Source organism: Poecilia mexicana, unplaced genomic scaffold (assembly GCF_051168715.1).
Source record: "Poecilia mexicana isolate PSO_F unplaced genomic scaffold, ASM5116871v1 scaffold_13, whole genome shotgun sequence".
In the NCBI taxonomy this organism is placed as follows: Eukaryota; Metazoa; Chordata; class Actinopteri; order Cyprinodontiformes; family Poeciliidae; genus Poecilia; species Poecilia mexicana.
Window position 1 is genome coordinate 12,767,075 of NW_028263382.1, and position 20,875 is coordinate 12,787,949.

The 20,875-nt window shown below is 38.6% G+C and overlaps 1 protein-coding gene across 1 annotated transcript in view; it reads right to left on the reverse strand.

Annotated features, from left to right (window-relative positions):
- Nucleotides 1-4,322: 4,322 nt before the first annotated feature.
- Nucleotides 4,323-20,875, reverse strand: part of pik3cb (phosphatidylinositol-4,5-bisphosphate 3-kinase, catalytic subunit beta) — a 56,341-nt gene continuing 39,788 nt past the window's right edge. The window contains exons 8-24 of the mRNA XM_088011698.1: nt 19,457-19,546; nt 18,246-18,500; nt 18,051-18,147; nt 17,819-17,949; nt 16,911-16,961; nt 15,820-16,008; nt 15,116-15,237; nt 14,739-14,882; nt 13,650-13,749; nt 13,036-13,232; nt 12,830-12,939; nt 12,285-12,363; nt 11,381-11,548; nt 11,176-11,299; nt 10,944-11,089; nt 8,318-8,450; nt 4,323-5,971 (exon numbers count right to left, since the gene is read on the reverse strand). Of these exons, the coding sequence (XP_087867824.1) occupies nt 5,834-5,971; nt 8,318-8,450; nt 10,944-11,089; nt 11,176-11,299; nt 11,381-11,548; nt 12,285-12,363; nt 12,830-12,939; nt 13,036-13,232; nt 13,650-13,749; nt 14,739-14,882; nt 15,116-15,237; nt 15,820-16,008; nt 16,911-16,961; nt 17,819-17,949; nt 18,051-18,147; nt 18,246-18,500; nt 19,457-19,546 (2,274 nt within the window). The 3' untranslated portion in view covers nt 4,323-5,833. The remainder of the gene's footprint in view (nt 5,972-8,317; nt 8,451-10,943; nt 11,090-11,175; nt 11,300-11,380; nt 11,549-12,284; nt 12,364-12,829; nt 12,940-13,035; nt 13,233-13,649; nt 13,750-14,738; nt 14,883-15,115; nt 15,238-15,819; nt 16,009-16,910; nt 16,962-17,818; nt 17,950-18,050; nt 18,148-18,245; nt 18,501-19,456; nt 19,547-20,875) is intronic.

Below are 20,875 nucleotides of genomic sequence, written 5' to 3' on the forward strand. Positions count from 1 at the left end.
CATTTTATTACCAATCCATAATTGATCTACAGTTTATGAAAATACTTAGCTGTCACTTCCCTTAGGTATATGCCATAATTTAATGACACTGACATAAAACTGTCTGTTCAGACAGACAACATAGACATAGAAAGGGAGAAAACAGCAATGTATTGGGGGTATAAAATGACAAATTGACCCAGAGAAACATTAATGTCATGACAGATGTAAATACATGCTGCAAGTAATTGAAAACTTTATTTTTGTAAGGTATAGATGTAAGACTTTCAGACTAATGGCACAGTGGAGTGGGGGTACCATTGTTGCTGCCAACAAATTACAGATTAAAAACTATTGCTGAACTGAAACCTTTGCAAAATGTCACAATTGGCACAAGCATCATGCACGGAAAATTTCTTCAACGTGTAATTTAGGGAAAAAAAAGTTTGTTTGCACTTGTTATCGTGAGTGAGACTTTGCTTTGTGCCAGACTTGAGTCATCGTAATTCGCTTCAAGTGACTATGGCTCTGGAGCACACATTGCACAGTTGCCAGCACGGTAGTCACAATACTAGAGCCAATAAAGTGGTTCGCTGTTCCGAGGTTTGGAGCTTTTTGAGTGCTGTAAAGAGCCAGCTTCGTGAGGCAGCTTTTCACTCACCCGCTGCGGTGATGCTTCAGCCACAACAGCTCATTACCTTATGATGCTCATCTAAATTTACCAGTGAGAATAGAGTCGGTCACATTCACATTCAGCTCTCTGCCAACCACTTCAACAACAATATAGTATTATGATCATGAAGTTTCATTAGCTGCTATATTTGGTCTTTCCTTGTGGGGTACGTACACATGAAAGCCCGCCAGCCAACCAGCAACAAATCCATTCATCTGTTGTTAGTGTGGGTGGAATAATATTAAAAAACTGTAAATTGGGATTGATTCATGAATCACACCCTCATTTTTCCATTTCCCCTCTTTTCTTAAAAATTACATGCTTCACCTGCTGGAAGGGTGGATATTATAGGTAGGTGGGGTTCCCATAAGGAGACTTAGTCATGGTGTGGGAGGCTTATTATTAATAATGGCCACAATTACATAACCGGAAATCCTTTAGCCTACATCTGAATAGTATATATTTGCTGACAGACAATAAAACCATGTCAATTGATAATTCAACAATTATTTGTGTAACAAAGTATTAATTGCATTACATTGCAATGTTGTGGCTTCTGTTTTGACAAATGCACTTATCAAGAAAGGGAATGGAGTCTTATGACCACACTTCCACAATGGATTGAGGGAAATGTAGTATCAGAAATATTTATCTGCAAATATTTTGAAGTGTGTCTCTACTTTTGCACATCTAGAGATGGAAATGTTTTCCTATTTGTCTTTAAAAAATGAAACTCAGTCAAATTGTAGAGACGAGAGGATACCCTTTTGCTCAGATGACGAAGAACATCCTTACAGCATGATGCTGCCACCACTGTTTCTCTCTCCTTCTTAGTGGGGACATTGTGTGAGTTTTTCCTCTGGACAGTGTTAGTTTTTCTCTGGGCATACAGTCCTGCATGTGGGTCAAAAACTTTGTCACATGGGATTTTTATTTCATCATTTTAATGTGTCCACTGTGATTTTTTGTCCATATACAACATTTTTTGTATATCCGAAATAATTAAAATCAGTCTCATTTGAGCCACTTCTACATGTTTGTGTCCGTACATGTCTAGCAGAGCTGCAAAGAAAACATTTTATGACTTTTATTGAACAACGGATTACTTCTTGCCACTCTTTTATGATGGCCAGATTTGTGAAAAATACAACTAATATTTGTCATGGTGAAAGAATCAGAGAAATCACCTGAGCTGAGATTCTCTGCAGCTCCTGCAGAGTTACTTTGGGATATTTGGCTACTCTTCTGACTGGGGTAATTACAGGTGGACAACTATGCTTTGGTTGTTTTGTTGTGCCACACTCTTTCTATTTTTAAATAATAAGAATTAGAGTCCAACCAGCATACATGAATAATCCCACATTAAGGCAATTTAGAGATACCACATTAACCCATTATGTATGTTTTCTAACTGTTGGAGGAACAGAGGCAACTATGCAATCTCCAGTCAAAAAGGTCCCAGCCGAGATTTGAAACTGCCACATGTTGCAAGATGACATTGCCCATAAGCTGCTAGGCAGAAGTTGTGAAAGACTGGCTAAAAGACCATGGCAGACATTTTTACACATTGGTCAATAGAATCCAGACTGTAACCTCTGACATCTTGTGGAATGCCGTTTGGGTTAGTTTTAAGCAGACGTCACACAAAGTATTAAGTACTTCAAAAGACACACTTCATCCTTGGTGGGAAAAATGACGTAAAGAGAAAAAAGTTAAACGTACTTAACACTGTTCATCTTGCCAATGTGAGCAGAGATGTAACACTTGGATCACCAGAGGCATTTCATTTGAGATATTTTGTCAGAATTCCAAACAAGAGATTTAGGTGAAAAACAAGACATATTTTGTAATCAGGTTACAGGATCCTCTTGGACCGACAAATTGTTCAGTATTTTAACACCAGCTTTATTTTCACATCTCATGTCCTACATTTCCAGGAGTTCACAAGCCTGCACCAACCAGTTCAAAGAGTATGTGGAGTTGAAACTGCACAGTTTGCATAGTTTAATTTAGCACATTCGTGACAAAGAAAGAAAACATGAGTTGACTAAATCTATGCAGAACACCCAGTGTTTAAAACCTCCAAAGTATAAACACAGCTTTTTGGCTTCTGTCTGGGCTGTCTGACATACCATATGTAGAACATGAGAATAGTCTTTTTCAAAACCCTGTAACTCAGGCTGCTGAAAACCTTGTTTTTGTGAACCTTGAGGCTCTTACACTGAGGTTGTAAGTGGGTTAACTTCTACTGTGTCCACTCTGTGAGGAACCTAGACTAGTAGGCAACTTTATTACATAACCAAGAGCAGACGAGTCACACTGAGTAACTGCTGCAGCTTTAAGTGGCATGAATCAATAAATGATGACTGTTGAAGTAAAAGGCCTTCCTGTCATTTGACCCTAAATGTGCAAGGGGTGCTAAACTGACAGTAATGCATGCAAAATGAAATTTAGTTGAAACCAGAAAGGAAATTAGCATTTAGAGAAGCTTAATGAAAAACTTTAAAGGATTGAATGAATTAAAAATATTCCCATTTACTAAGCAAATAAGAAATCTGTAATGTTCATCCAGACAAGAGGTAAAACTTTGCCATTTTCTCCACCCAAAGGGACAAGAATAGTGTTAAATCTTCCTAAAAAAAAATGACACAGATGCATCAAGCCTCAAGCTTGTTTGCAAGCATTTTGTTTTCCTTTTTGGTACAGTTTGAGGGTTACGTGCACAGTGAAGGTGGTTTTATTAGTATCAGAGTTCAGCATCACTGCAGCTGTGGGGAAACTGCAATATCTGGCCTGACATCAGAAGTGTTAAAGTCTGAAACATTCTCACATTAGCAGATTACTTAAGAACTAAATGGAGCTCAGTGAGATGATTAAACCTTAAAGTATTGCTTTATAACCAAACTCTGCTTTAATTAAACATCTCCACAGCTTTCTCCAAGACCTGTCATTTCTTCACTAATGTTCCAACAAATCTTCACAGAACTAAGAACATACTACACACAGATGACTTACTATGCAAGTGCCAGTGGAAGGCAATTGATTGCACTGAATTTTATTTAGGGGTATCGTAGTATAGACGGCGTAAAACACAGACATGCTTTTCAGATGATTTTGGAGAGAAAAACTACTTTGTGATGATCTATTATAAGGGTTTGGGTTTGCAACATTTACATCCCAAAAAGCCATTTTTACCCTTGGTTCAGTTTGGAGCAAGTTTTGTTGCTCAAAGAAATAAAACTTACTTACATGAGCTTTTAAAAATATGATGATTAATTTGTTAATTTGTCATAGTTGAACCATTTTACTGAAACTTTTAGAAAAAGAAGATGGATGTGAAAAATTACATTTTTGTGGGTTTGTTGGTCCTTTCTCATTTTAGACAAATGTGTTGTTGCTAAACTGCACAAAGGGAGCAACTGCCATCACGATGTGCAAATCTATTAATATAAACACCCATATCTTTGGCTTGGTACTAAAATACCATGGAGTTGTTCCAACTGGCTGAAAGTGACACGAGGATATTTCTGCTCTGAAATCAATAAAGTGCTAGCATCACTCCTTAAACAGAAACAAAATCCATAATGCTGCCCTGAGAAGGCGTACAACCATGCAACCCACATCCAGAACAGAAAAAATAAAAATAAAAAAATCACCCAGTCGGAAATGCTGCACTGTGGAAAATAACTTTAATAAAACTCTTATGGAAAACAAAAAAAGGCAAAACAATAAAAGCCTGTACATTTTGCGATATCCAGTGTTTGAGACTTCTGAAAGCTAGTGGTTCTGTTTCGCACATAAACCAGGAGACAACATGAGCATAGCATAGGCTGAGGCCTGGACCCAGAGGTTTAGATGACAGGATATGGAACATCTACTTGGATATTGCACAAAGATTGAATACAGATGCAGATGCTGCAAGAGCACCATTTGTCCAAACAAGTAGGTCTGCATCACAGTCTTACTCTCTGCTGACAAATCCCACCCACCTGGCTGCTGACTCCGCCCACAGCTGCTTCTATCAAAGCAAATGCATGTAATAGAGCGGCACATGTTTGCACATTCAGTTTGGAAACAGATTATTAAAAACACAATAAAATTATTAAACATATGCTGTCATGTTTTGGTTGTAACATTACATGTAAAAGCATCGGCTTTGACATCATTGCTTGTTGGTCCTTTAAAAAGATGTCAAACAGGACAGTCATAGTAATGCTTCCAACTCCACAATGTTAAAAAAAAAAATTCAAATAAAAAATAAAATGAAGTGTTTAGTTTATTAAAAGTCTTTTTGAATTACTCAAATGACTCGTATGTCTCTAAAAACATTCCAGTGTTCGAAGGTCCAAATGAAGCAAGAGTCAGACTGTGGACCAGAAGGCTCAGAGAATCTTTTTCCTCCAAGAAGTCACCTTTTTCTGTTTCCCTCACATGTTTCCTGTGTGGACTAGTAAAGTAGTCTGGCACATAGATGTCTCTTACACAGTAAAAACAAAACAAATACAATCTTCTCGCAGTTTCGCAGCAGACTTTCAAGCAGGTCCAAGGTTGTACTGGTTGTGGCATTCAGTATTTCAAGACAAGGACAAGGACAACTGCGTGTCTGTTTTAACCGCCGCCATTTTCTTTGTCTTCACAATCTTACTTGATGCTCTTCTGGGGTGTCGTCAAAAATATGGCGGCCCTTTTCATTCGAGTCTCCACCTGCTGAATCCAGCCTTCCTCCAAACACTCCAGCAGTTAAGTGAGGCTGCAGCCACCTGACCGGGGAGGTCCTGTCAGACGTTTTGGCTCGGGCGAAGAGGGATCAGTTCCGTTCCTCTGGCTGGGTTCTCCACCAGCTGTTCAGTCTGTGCAAAGCTTGCAAATATCGTCAATGACGGCGATTCCACAGAAATGATTCCAGACCATACTTTTAAAGTTTGAGGTTGCCATGCCAAAGTTAAAGAAGGTGATGAGGTTGCAGGGTAACTGAACCATTTTCAGAGTATATTTACCCAGTTTACAGCACGCAGGGTTGAATCTGCTTGGGTTTCAGATTTGAGCTAGATTCCCTTCTTCAATTCAGGGTAAATGGTATATATATTCAAGTCACCCTGTCTCTTTGGCACATCTGGCCCCTTCCACACATTCCCTCAACATTTCTCCAGACCCCCAGTTTTTAAGGTGGTTCCAGCTGGTCTAGGAGCGGTTGTCTTTGGCCACATTGTGGGCCATCCAGTTGACCTTGGTTGTCCAACTTTCTCTCAGTGCTTCATCAAACTTTTGGCGGAACTGCTTCAGGGCCTCATCGTCTGTCTTCCCCAGAGCAAGAGAGTCCTGACAGGGGGAAGCGGAAGAGAGATTAGTGGAGAGTGTGGGAGGAAGATGATGCAGAATAATAATAATAATAATAATAATAATAATAATAATAATAATAATGATGATGAATAACACACAGCTTCTTCCATCCACACACAAAGCCAACATAATTGGCCGATTCAATTGGGTATATTAGTTATGTGAACAAACTTTGGAGTACGAATCTGAACCAGTTAAGCTTAACTACTCAATCTTTTAAAACTAATTTAATATATAAATAAAAAACTAGTTAAAGTAAAATTATTCAACACCGTCAGATGAAAGTAAAACTAAGACAAATAACAGAATAATATACCAGCAGTAAGGAGAGGCCTAGTTATCAGGATTAAGAAAAGTTAAAAATAGAAGAAATATGCCATTTAACAAACAATACAAATATGCTGAAGGTTTCTGTTAAAACAACCCAGGGCTCTATTGCACCTCAGCAGAACCAGGGCTGATTGTCTTTATGTATCCTGATAAAGCAATTTATGACAAAGACGCCCCAACCAAATGGTGAGCGGCAATAACTCAGAGTTCAAGCACACACTTTTCAGCAGGCCTACATTTTCATTTTGAAACTTCTGTTGGTGTTCAGCAATATTTTACGTACTAAAAGTAAATTTTAACTTTTCATTAGCTGGAAGCCACATTAAAATGTAACAGCATTAATATATCACTAAGCAGGGAGTGACTCTACATAATACATGAGGTTCACTTTATGGCCTAAATTGCTTTATTGAGATGCACCACATCATCACATCTACATGATTAGAAATGTTAAATTAGGTGTTTCTGTCACATTAACAAACTGAGGTCAAAATTAGAATTGGCTACATTTCAGCAAATGAAATTTAGCTAATTTTTAGAATTAAATTAGCTATGGAATCTTCTATTTTCCATCATCAGGGAGCTGACTGGAAAATGGAGGATAGTTAGGGAGAAGACTGGTGATCAGAAACAGCTATTGAGAAATGTTAAAGCAGTAGTAAAACACAGGCCTTCAAACAGCTGCTGTTTTGGTCTGGATCTCTTACATAAACTACCACTCAGAAGTTCTGGTTAAACATGTCTCTCCATGTTAAAAAGGTCAAGCTGTTGGATGTGAGCACAGCTGCAGTCGCTCTGGCCGTCTCAACACTGATGACTGTGTCCTGCCACAGCCTCGGAGTCTGGCCATTCTTCCTCGTTAAGATATACTGCTGTTGACAGCCGTTACCATGGGAATCTGCGCTGCTCGTGCAACACATGCGTCATCGGTAGACCGCATGAATTCTGAAGCACAGCAACACCAACATGAGCTCAGCTCGCGAACCAGACTGCATATGCACACTGCTGCTACACTGATTAACAACAAGTTTCCCTTAACAGCCATACGGATGGACATCATCAAGGAGCCGGAAGCATGGAGCTCTGATGTGTGCAGCCAGTGGTTATTGACAGATATGGTGAATGAATTATTGGGGGTTTTCTTTCTAGAGCGTTGCAAACTTGTGTCAGTGCAGCCACAACTGAGCGTGCACCGACTACCTGTGGTCACAACCAGCCTCAGGCTATTGCATAACTCAAAGTGCATCGTCATACTGAAGCTCAGCTCAGGGCTTCTTAATGGGTCACAGGAAAAACAGGACAAAGTGACTCAACTCAAAACAAAGTCTTCAAAAATGTTGAATTTACACACTTTCTAATATGTATTTTATTGGGATTTAAATGCGACACCAACGTAGAAGTGGACAAGTTGAATTGAAATACGTTTTTTTTTTTACCAAATAAAAATCTGGCAAAGTAGTACTTGTTCCACCAAGTACTACTGGAAGTCTTAGAGGAATGTTTCTACCAGTTTTGCAGATCCAGAGCAATTGTAGGGAATTTTATTTACGGGTATGTACAAAAAGTTAAACAGGTGGGAAAGTTAATACTTTTACAAGATACCACACATGTACCACAATGATTTGCATTGTGTCGTGAGATGACTGGTCTCAAACCGATTCCACGATGGTGGATGTATCAAATAAAATAAAAAATATTTACATTTATTAATTAGCATTCCAAAAATTAGGATCGTAAAAATAAATCATCATTGTTGCTTGTGTTTTCCTTCCACTCAGATTTCCAACAATTTCCTTATATACAGCGTTGCAAATGGAAAAAGTGAAATCTAACCAAGAATGAGTAGAAATTTCCACTGGTAAACATTTCCACCACTTGTTGACACAAATTTCTTCAGAAGCATGTCTGGTATGTAACCGCATGCAAACTGCATTTTGCTGCTGGACAAAATCAGTTTTAAATCCACATGTACTCCTGCTTCTCAGCAATTGGTACCTTTAGGTATTGGATGTCTTTGACAGAGGTTAACTCAGGTAGTCCAGCAGTCAACATGAGGGCAAACAGCGTGATGAAGAGGTTGCCGTTCTTCCTCAAGATAAGATAAGCGTCCTCGCAATATTGACGAAAACTAGAAAGAGAAAAGGAGGAGATATGAGCACAGTTGTTTGTCATGTTATGCAGCTTCTCGACTTCAATGAAGGGGAAAACAATTTCATACACATCAACTAGAGACTTCCGATAATGCTTTGTTACTCAAGCTTTGGAAAACAATTTCTTGACTGAAGTTGTGCATGCTGGATAAATTTGATAGATGTGGAGCTTTTGGTGTTTTTGCTTTTATAAAAACACAATAAAGAAGATTCCAGTGTTTGTATTTTATGCATGCTGAGCTCAGAAAGCAAAAAGCCTTTCAGCGATGTTGTCTACATGAGCTAAAGTAGACCATAGTGGTTTGGTGGCAGAGTGATCTTACTGGAAGTTTTGTTTTGAGTTTTTTTTTATCAGTGGAAACATGACTGAGCTAAATACATAAGACCACAAGCTGTTCATAATAAGCGACAACTTCCGTTTTGTCTAAGACCAACCAAGTACTGAATCCTGGGGCCCCAACTTGCTGCAGAGGAAAGATGTGATTCTAAAATGGTTCAAGAAAGCAGAAACAATCACCATTTCTTCTCTTAAGTCAGTAAAAAGTTCTTGTATAGCTTTAAGCAACTTACGGCCTTCAGTTTTTGAACATACCTATCATTTGTCATACTGGTACCCATGTCCGCTGAATTTTAATAATAATAATAATAATAATAATAATAATAAAAAAACTTTAAAGACAAAGATCAAAAACAACAAAAATCAAAACAACAACAATCATCAATGCTGATCATTTCCTCTGCGTGCCAGCTGCCATTGTACACAATGTTCCGACTACTTGCACCCACAGACACCGCAAGTGCTGATGCAACAACCACCCACAACTGTATTTAGCAGCTTTGGATGTAAACATCATGAGATATGACAACTTTTTGCAGCTCACAACAAGGCTAGCTCAATAATCTAGTTTAGAAGCAATTACAGGGAATAATGTTTTTTTTCTCTATTCTTATTATCTTAAAGACTTTAATTTTACTACAGAAAGTAACACATTATGTTATCATGTATATCTGTTGTACAGATATACATGTAGGTATGGATCTAGGCCACAATAACAGACTAATTGTGTTGAAGGGGTATTCCACCTCTAGCAACAGATCTGACTTGACCCATAACCAGCATGAACTGGTACTCTGAATGCGTTGGCAGTGTTGTTTTATTAAGTCTTTGAATGACACAGTTGCATACTGCATGAATGGAAGCGGGAGGTAAACAGAGCTGAGGTTTTGCTCTTGTTCTCACACCACAATTAAAAATCTACTCTTGAATTTACATTCATGTGCAAAAAATTTACTGTGCGTTACAAAATGTCTTTGTATTTCTCTGTCATTAATTCTCATTATCTTTTAAATGCACTTGATAAATAGCTTTTACAGTCTTTATCTCTGGGCATAAGGGAGATAATTTTCTTAACCAAATTAACCAGCCTCTTTTACTGCCAGTCATGTTCTTCCTCAAACTGCATCTTCCTTTAATATAAACAGGACGCTCTTCCACAAACCTGCCTCAATGTCCTCCAGCTGCGAATCTTTGCTGCAGCCTGGTGGTGGAAGGCAGTACTGCAACAATAACCTCAGCTTTTTTAAAACCATTCACAGGCACAAAAGCCAGTTCTTTATAGGATTGAGTTTTAAGTTACTAGTTTTCTTCATACATGACAACAGCAGTAATCAGACATTACAACATTTACTGTACTATACCGCTTAAACCTCCGTTAGTTTATCATATACATTTGAAGATGATCGAAATTTGCAGAGATGGGGGATTTTTAAATTGAGAAAACATCAAATCATATGTTAAAAAAAACCTCCAACTGAACTCCATACTTTGGACCAACATAGAATTGATATCATCATAGCATCTACTGTATCTTGTAAAAGTATTTATAGACTTTAAACTTTCTCATATTTTGCAGTCATTTGCTACAGTCACAAACTCAAGCATATAGGTCAAAACGGCTTTCCCAAATTTTTTATAAATATAAAAAGTGTGGCAGGAATTTCTAGTCACCGTTTTACTCTGACACCCCTAGATGAAACTCAGAGCAACCAAGTGCCTTCAGAAGTCACCTACTTTGTTAACAAGTCCATCTGTATGTAGCTTAAAATCTACAGAAATACAGCTGGTCTGGTAACAACAGTGTACGTAGCAGAAATGTGTAAAGTTTAAATTGGTGTGAATACTTTGCAAGGTATTTGATGCTTGTGTTCAGGCTGGTAAACCTAAACAAAGAAGCATATATTAGCTGTTATTAAAATGTGCCTGTTTGGTTTATTATTGCATCTATGGATATGTAGGGAAATTTAAAGCAAATCTAAATCTACTCATCACCATAGCACTCAACAGCTCTGTCAAATTGAAAGATAGATTATAAAAAGTTTTTGCACCTTTTACGTGAAGTAATTCAGTAGTATTGTTTCAATGTGATTTAGAAACAATGGAAAGTGGAAAAAAAACAAAAAGAGGAACAAACCTGCCAAATTTTTCTGTGTTCCCCGTCTTGCCCTGCTGAATGACATGGATGAAGTCATGTGTGAGGATAAAGGGTACGCGTTCCCTTTTGATGCCGAACTTGGACTTGAAGTTGCCAAGGATGTGACCGAAGTCTATGTGAAACAGCTGACAGGAAAACACGGCAGACGGTGAGTCGCACTGACACGAGGAATGAAACGAGCTGATGAAAATGTTTCTCCTGCTTGTCTGACCTGCCCCGTGCTGCGGACCATGATGTTGTCGCTGTGGCGGTCTCCAATGCCCAGGACGTAAGTAGCTACACAGTAGCCCGCACAGGACAATGTGAACTCCTCGATGGCCCGGTCAAGAGCGTCACTGTGAGCACGGGACACATAACCATGATGAAATGTAAATTCTTTTTAAATTCCCAGCAGCTACATTTGAACTCCATCATACCCAGAGTTCCTTTCTTTCAGCCAGTTTAGCAAAGCGTCCTTGTTGAACGCCGCGGTTGCTGCAACGTTGCTGTTGGTCAACTGGATGTTGGCGATCGTGTCTGCTGATGAGACCACTTCAATGAGTCCTGCTCTGTCACCCGTTGCTAAGCAACCATATGGAACGATCCTTAAGAAAGAAGAAGAAAAAAAGATTTGGTATGAGGAGTGTTTTATTTGTAGATTGTGGGCACATTTTATTGGCCCACAGTGTAAACACTAGTAAAAGTGGAGTAAGGATGGGTGGAACAAGCCTGGTGACAATCACAAGTGAAGATATATTATAGTCATTTTATATGAAAAGGAATAAAAGAAGCTCTACTTTATGGAACTGACTGCGGTTGCCCGGTCCTACACCTTGTAAAAACAGAGCAGACAGTGATATTTGTTTTGTGGTATAGTCTATTGTTCACCTAAACTTAAAAAAGAGTTTCTTCTTCACCACAGAGAGCAGGGACCAAAACAAGAGAAAGTCTGCACTCCTGAATTATATATCAACACAAACTAGACGTTTTCTGGCCAATCACAGATTACAGATCTTTTAAAAAGCCGATTCTGATTTTGGCCGATACCAATTATTCAGAAATTCAGAAATGTCGCTAATATAGCAAGAAAGCTGCTGTGTTGGCAACAGTAGGGTGACTACTGTTAACTGCAAATGTGCAGGTGGGCCGGTCTTTCAGTCAAACCCCTCTCACTGTAGAGCAGAAGACGACAGTGGGTGATTTTTAAACCTTTGGTGAGGTAGATAAGATCAGGGAATAAAATCGGCTTCATACTCAAGTATCAGCCGATCACTGAACTCCCAAAATTAAGGAAATCTGCTGGCCAATAAATGGGTGTACCCCCAACACAAAGAAACTCACCTGAGGTCCAGATTTTCTTCCTTCCACAGAAGATCCATCAACCTCAGTATCTGTAGGGTCAACATGTCTTGCCTCAAGTCTAGGAAATAAAAATGACAATGAAAGATGAGCTAATGTTCTGATTGGAATATAATCAGCCATTTATGAAAGTTAAATATACCATTTGGTTTTATTAGATCCCTGTAATGCTTTGCAAAACTATTCATACACTGGGCCAGCTTACAGGGGCAGTAGCAGCAAAAAAACTTTATACTGTGCATGTTTTATAAACATTATTATTAAACTCATGGGCTCTCTGCATGTTTTGGTGATTGGTTTACTAATCACCCAACTGGATTTTATGCGGTTGTATGGAAGTAAATGCGGGGCAAATGCAAATATATTTCTATGCATCAGTTTTGAAAGCCTTGATTTTTTATCCCTCTTCTTCACACTGAGGTATATTTTGTATCAATCTATAATTAAAATAACATTTTTGGTTGTAAACAGGAAATCATTGCACATTTAATTTCCCAACCCCGGCTTCATGATTGTGAGATTCCTACCGTCTCCATTTTTGAAGATGATTCCCAAAGTATCTCCATTAAGCAGCTTGTTGTTGTAAACAATCCAAAGAGGCTTCATCTTGGAGTCCATATAGCGACACTTCTCCACACTAAAAGCACAAGGATGGAGGACAAAGGGTTATCTGCAGCTCAGCGCCGTTTGCTGCCACCCAGAGCAGGGATCGTCATGTGAGCAGCTTTCTTACCTGATGTCAGACAGCAGCACACTGGGGTTGAGAGGGGAGCTCAGGTCTGACAGAGCCTCCGAGTAGCCGCTCTGTCTCAAACACGTTATCATGGCCTCCTTGGTCAACATGGCCTCCTTCGTTTTGCTTCGAGCGTTTTTAAGGGTTCCCAGCTTGATTAACTCATTGACAGACTTCAGCTTAGTCAGGGCTTCCACCTGGAAATGAAAATAAAAGAGTTCAACTACTAGAAGGATATTTTAGAAGGCTGTGTAGTTTGCTTGCAAGCAGTAAAACACATTTCTGCTCCTGACGGCTAACCCACATTCCTACAAACCAGACCGTGTTTGCTTTGTGCAACAGGAAAGTGGTGAGATAGTTGAGGAGGAAATGGGAAGAAGTGAGGTCAAAGGTTAGAGGGCAGGACACAGACAATAAAAGCCACAAATCTTGCCCTGTCAGGGTTAACAATAGAGCAAGACTCTGAAAATATCCACTTGTCTGACAGACGTAAATCTAGAAAGAAACCAACATTTCTGCCCATAGCAGGACAATACGCTTTTTAACAGGTATAACTAATTAGATTTACAACTTGTAGGTTGAAAGGGGGATAAACCAGACTGAATGTATCTTGCCTGTTTCTTTAAAACCTCAATATGAGGGATGCTTCCTCTACAATAGGCCTCCAGGATGAGGGAGAACTGGACTGAAACAGCTGGCATATGGATCTCTGACCTGTAGGGGGCAGCAGAGAGGAGGGAGGAAACAAATTAGTTGCATTATTTGTAACTCATTTGTTACAAACAATGTAACAAATGAGCATTAATCAAGCATTAGTTTTTAATGCTTGATTTTATTTTTTAATGAATGAATTGTCTTTATTTTGGATACATACAAATATGCATCTCCAAGGAAGAGAACAAATCAATGCAGGGAAATATTTGTACAATTAATTCATAATCCCAACTTAAAAAATACTCATCAGGCATCAAAGACATTTATTTTACATTTTAACATTTTTCTTTTAAATTAAGCTTTTTGAAGCATGCCAGATCTAGATAATTCCAAGTCACCTTTAAGGTCATTCCACAGATTAACACTCAAACCTGAAACATTTCTTTTTGTATGAGTTCTTCTTACTTTACATGTTTCAAAAATAAGCAATCGTCTTAAATTATAATACCATCCCTTTAATTAATACATTTTGGATTCAAATAGGAAGACATTTGTTCACTACATTGACACGTTTTATATAGGGTAACCATGATATCCAAGTGTAATGCAATATGTTTGGCAATGTTTTTATAAGTCAGAATCACTTTAATAATGTTTATTTTTTCATGGTAAAGACACGCTTGGAAGGAGTTGTGACAACCTCAGTTGTCACAACTCTAAACCTGTAATGTAAACCTGTATTATTAGTTTAATAATACACTCAATTACCTCTGATGAGTGACATATCCACATTGTTACTGTCGGTAGATTTTTTTATTCTTAAACTTTCAAACAACTTCTAGCACATCATCTGATCAAATCACCCAGAGAAATGGTAATAATTATTAAAATTACTTTGGAACTGTTTATGAACATCTTTTGGAGGATTACATTGCCAAAAAAAAAAAACAACAACAAAACATTAAACTAAATCAATATCCTCTATATGTTCAGTTTAACTCTTTAATGATTTTTATTGCACATCTTTTGTTGCTCAGAGACTCACTCACCGAAGGTGCCAGAAGAGGAAGTGTCCGATTTTACGGTTCCTTTCTGCACGTTCCAGCAAGAAGTGGGTGAGTGCGCAGTCATAATAAGGCTCATAACGCAACACCTGCACCAACTGCAGGAGGTACTGGGACAGTTCCTCATCGCTGGCAGGAGGAGAGAGAAAACAGGAACAAAAACAGAGGCGTAGTGGTTAGTGGCTGTTTCCTGGCAATAATTTCATGAAGACACTTAAATTGACCTTAAGGGTTTTCACAGACTTCTGCCAAACGGAACATCACCCATTACCTATTAGCAAAAAGTGTTTTGTGCTTTTATAAATATTGGGATTTGACTTTGATTTGTCCAAGTATTAATATAAACTGATGAATGTGTCTACCTCATGTCCCGCAGGCAGCCCACAGCGTACTCTCTGACGTATTGATCAGGATAGTTGAAGTCCAGAAGCTCCAGCGCATCTCTGGGACAAAGTTTGGGCCAAATCTGAAGCAGGGCCTGGAGCTGAGAAACACACACCAATATGTTAAAAATGGCAGATATCTGACTACTCTGTTAGCTGATAGTTTCAGTTTACAATAGGAATGGAAAAACACTTTAATTTAAATATTTTAGTAGATTAAAAAATATAGAATAAATAAATAAAACTTTTTATTAGCAATGAAGTACAAATAAAGTTTTGTGTCCATCATATTCTTTGTTGTATTGATGAATCGATTGTTATTAAGAAACTGTAATTAACAAATAGCTATTCTGTTCCTAATATGAGCTGCAATAATGGTACCATCACTTAAAACAACATAATAAGAGTACGTCTTAAAATACAATAAAACAGCTAACATATGGAGATCCAATAAGAGGGAAGTAACATATTTCTACAAGAAAACTGTTTTTTTGGACAGAGCAAATTGTAAACTGAAAATTAGACTAAAATCTCCATCACCAATTAATGAAAAAAATATGCAAGAATGTACTTGTATGTAGATTAAGACTGATGAGATGATGCCAAACCTAAGAAAGATCTTGGTTGTTCACACTGAGGTATATTTTGTATACCAGTTTTTAACAACAGACACTGTGGCTAACCTGGGCCATGTCGTCATGTTTGCTCCACTTAACGGAGAGCAGCAGCTTTGGTAGAGACTGGGGGAAATTCTCACGGCAGTCGTGACGTAGTGTCCAAATTAAATCCTTCTCGTTTTCACACAGCTGAGAAAGCGGGTCCCGCTCCATAATCTCCTTCAGTTCTATGTGGAACTTCTTTCCACCGCGACCCTGAGGGCACCATGAGAGAAGAAGTCAAGTTGAGAAGCTGGAGAAAGTTTAAAATTAGAAAGAATAAAGGTACGACAAGGTGGTTTGTCATCAGTTATTTCCAACTATTGACGGCTAGGGTTAAAAATTGTGTTTCTATTGTTAAAAATGTATGCTTGTCTAATACATATGTGTGGATTTGTGCATTATTTTCCTTTTTATTAAAAAAGTACAACTAAGGAAAAGGTTTTACTGATTTAATGGTTGATAATTAAAAGCAAGGTCTGGATATTAAAATAAAATTAGAAAGAGTTATCGTACAGAACCACAAGAGGGCAGCAGTGTAACAAAGCATGCGTGCCCTTATGATTACAGCACTTACCATATATTATAATCTCTCAGAAGAAAACTAAACCTAATAGATTTACTTCAAAGAGATTTTATGTGAATGTGGTCGTTATATTGCATAAATACTGAGAGGAGATACATTCAAATTGAAGCAAACGAAAGTCCACAGTTTCACACACATAAAACTGAATGGCTTTGTGCAGACATGCCCTCTGTGCAACACCGATTACGTAACCTGCGGTGACACACCCAGCAGTGGGTTTCTAGTTGAGGGGCATAAAAAACAGGAAGACTGACAAGTAATCTGATTAGTCTCTCTAGTTTTAGAGGAGGGTGGATGGTTTGGGAGGGTGAAGATTTTTTACTAAACACCCTGCCAAGTGATAACAATGGGTTTCCAGGGAAACCGGGTATGGGTGCCTGTTTGAAAGGTTCAACTTGAGCTGTGTCTGTGTGAAGGAGAGAGAGTGTGAGAAATTTCTCAGCATGTAATTTCACTTTAATTCAAACTGGTATGTGTTCTGAATTAATGAATGTGAGCTCACACAATAAATTCTCATTAGGCAGTTACTCACTATGGACATGGAGTCACTGGCTCTGGCAATCTGTGCAGCTTTTTCCAGGATCTGAAAGAAAAGCGAGTCGCTGAATGAAAAAGCATGCTCTGATGCAGCACTTCCAGCAAGTGTGCATTAGGCAAGTGGAGCACGTCCCGATCTTCTCATGCTAATAGCCACCACTTCATCATAATCACTAGGTAGCGTTCTGAGAAGCACTCAGCCACCACAATGACTGCTGAAGTCACATCTTTGAAGAAGGCCACACTAGACCTGCCAAGTTATTGATGTTCAATGTAACAGTCTGAGTGGCAAATCAATGGCAGCCATAAAAACTCGAGTAATTTCACTGCAAAAACACAACATCTCACCAAGTATTTTTGTATAGGTTCTAGTGCAAATATCTCAGTACACTTTAAAACTAGCTCACAAGTAACTTTTGACTTAAAACAAGATATTGGCGCTCGTTTTAAGTCAATCATTTCTTAATACTAATAAAAGAAAGTAGTAGTTCCACTTATGAGGCATTTTTCTCATGTTAAAAGTGAAAATGTGCCAGTTGAACTAGTAGTTTTTCATCAACATTAAATGGTAAAATGGGAAATGGCTTGTACTTGTATAGTGCTTTATCAAGTCCATAGGACCCAAAAGTGCTTTACAGTACATTCAGTCATTCACGCACACATTCACATGCTGAATATTAGGAAATTATTAACTTAAAACAAGCTCACATATCTTGCTGAAAAGTTAATTGTAAGTTAGTTTTGTCTTATTTCAAATGTACCAAGATATTTGCTCTAAAAACTAGTGACACAATATTTGGTAAGACTTTGGGTTTTGCAGTGTTGTTAAGATTCTTACATTTTGAGCTTATAGGGATGTATGGTCCAGAACGCACCATGATTGAACCAAATAACAGGACTAACCTTGTCGAAAGGGGGAAAGACGATAGGAAACGGAGAGTACTCTGGAAAGTGGATGTGCAGCGCTGTGGCGTTCTCAGTGTATGGGTTGGTCTGAATGGTTCCTATTGGGTTCAGCATTTCTTCAAGTTCATCTGGGTCAAACAAATTCCTGGTTAGAATGCAGATGCTCCACTTGAAGCTCAAGAAATCTCAACTTAATGATCAAAAACACAGTTGATGTAAATGAATGTACCAGGAAAAGAAGACCAGCAGTGCAGGATAATATCTCCAGTCTTCAGCTGCCCTTTGTAGTCAAACACCATCGTGTTGACCCAAGCTATGGGGTAGTGCTGGACCAAAAAGTTATTCATTAATCGTTGAAACAATACAGAAGTGGTAGAAAGTAGAGATGAGAAAGGGTTCTGGATCCTCTTTCAGACGCACTCACCACTTTCCCTGCCTTTCGAATGGTCTGGTATTTGTTTATGTGAGGATTCTTGGTGGACTTCTGCTTCTTGACCTTATCCATGACTGCGTAGATAGCGAAGCAGAGCCGGGTCATGCGTGGTAAATCAGAGATGGAGATTTCAAACTCCAGAGCGTTGTCCCTCCAGGTGTGCTCCGAGCGCCCGCTGGTCTCGCTGCTCACGACTGGCTTGCACAGCAGTTCTGTGCCGTGAAAGAGGCCCGCCCTCACCTGGACCTGTGAATATGTACAGACATGCCATCCATTTGGTGCTGCTGATTATTCTGTTTTTACATTATTCACCAGTGCTTTGCAAAGTTTTCAGGTTGTGCAAAAATGTGAAAATGGAAAGAAAATGATGTTCACTTTACTTTGATACCCCAAAATAAAATCGAGCATAAATGCATCCCAAACTTGTTATGGTTTTATTTAAAATATTTCGTCAACCATTTGTCATTGTTGTTCTGTTTCTCACTACTTCTCAGACAGTTTCATGTATTTTCAGAGTGCCATTTTATAGCACGATTAATCTGGGGGGAAAAAAATTAACATATAGATTTTTCACTTAAATACATGTCTTTTTTGTACAATATTAGAAATATTTTAACAAATGCAAATAAAGTAATGTTTTTCTTCAGAAAATAAACATTTTACTACCTAAAATGCAATAGCATGGAATTCATTTACTGAATTTTAACCAGGTGAAGCTACAACTTATGCATGAAGTTTTGAGTAAAACATATGAACAGATAAAGGTATAAGCAAATAGTCTTTGTGCTAGTCTTTGAGGCGGAAGCTTGGCTTGGAGACCACTGCTCCAAGGCAGAGCTTGTGGAAATAGGTGGCACTCAGTGAAAGCAAGCTTTTAGGCACTGCCAAATGGCTGCCACAGGAAATTAAAGGATTTCTCCAACATTAATGAAAGAATCAAGATGACACACCAGGTATGTTTTTGATGAAAGAATAACAATATAACATTATGTAAAGCTCACAATAGTCAATTTTCTATAATACATCCCTCTAAAATAAAAACTCAAACTGGACAGAAATTTATGTTAATGTGCCTAAATGTGGAAGCATTCAAGGGGTTTGAATAATTTTGGATGGCTGTATTAATAACTGCAAATGAGATAGTGCAGCTGTGTTTGCAGGTTTTTCATGGACGTAACATAAGTGTTTCAGGGAGAGTTTACCTTTGCGCTCTCTTCGGCATTCACCTTGCTGCCTTTCACCAGGACTATCCTGAACGAGCTCGACACGTCCCACACACACGTCTGGACTTGCTGAGGAGGAAGAGTGAGAGCAGAAAGGGAGAGTTGCTGAGAGTGCGGAGCAGGATTATGATGATGTAGTGTAAAAATATGTGGAGAACTCCTCTTCTTCACGCCCACCGCTTCTCAGGACTGACACACCGCAACAGTGAGGGGGGTTGGCAGGGGTCGCCGTGATGTTAGGCCAAGTGGATTTGCGAGGGTCAGCAGTCAACAGAGCAAACAGCATCCCATGACACCTACAAACTTTGGACATGACTAACTAGCTCACTTCCTGCCATCTGTGTGGTTGAAATTATCATGTGAGGGTGAAAATGTATGTACTATATTTGTCTGAATGCTTCATTTTCCAAACACTGTAGTTCTGTTTACATCATTTAAATCCTGCATATTTTTCTGATTATCTGTCATATTTCCATCTACAAAGCAGAACATCACAGTTCTTTACATGTTCAGAGATCTTAATCATTTTTGTTACTTTCACAAGTCAACTTTCTGTCAGTTTCTCAACTGTGAGACAGCATGCAAAAATATCAAGAAAAATCACATTGTATGAGTTTTACATAATTAATTTGTGTATTAATGCATGAAAACAGTATTTCATCACCTCCCATCAGGCAAGAGATCAGGCTCTGTCTTTAACCCTGGTGTCCAGAAATGGGGTCCAACCCACCCCACACGCGTAAAACTTGTATTATTTTCCACAGTCCTCTAACGTTTGCCTCAGTCCTCGCACGCACAAGGGTTAAAAAGCCTCCTTTCCTCCATTCATTATCCGAATTAATTCCACCTGTATGAACTTTTTGCCTGTTTAACAAACACCTGTCCACACACAATAAAATCAGACTTCAACCTTTGCAACATGGACAAAACCAAACAGCTGCCTAAGGACACCATGGAGAAAATTACAGACCAGCACAATTATTAGAAAATGGTGGAACATTAGTAATCAAGAGAGAGTTGGAGGATCTACACCTGGTCATTGACCTGCAGAGGAAAAAAGTTACCATCGTGCTTTGGGTATATTTTCTGCAAAGGGGACGGGGTGACTGCACCATTTTGAAGAGAGGATGGACCATGTATAACCCTTTGGAGAGAGTTGAAAGATTGGTATGTAGGAATGGACCAGAATCTCTACTGCAATGTGCTTAAGCCTGCTCAGAAACAATAGAAAGCATCTGACCTCACGAATTGTAAGCAAAGGTTTCTGAGCCAAGCATGCAGTCCTGCTATTCTATTGTATCGAATACATATATCATGCAATAAAATGCTAATTATTTCTTTTTAGATTCATTCTTTTAGAGTTGAGGTGTACCTGCGCTGAAAATTACAGATCTCTCC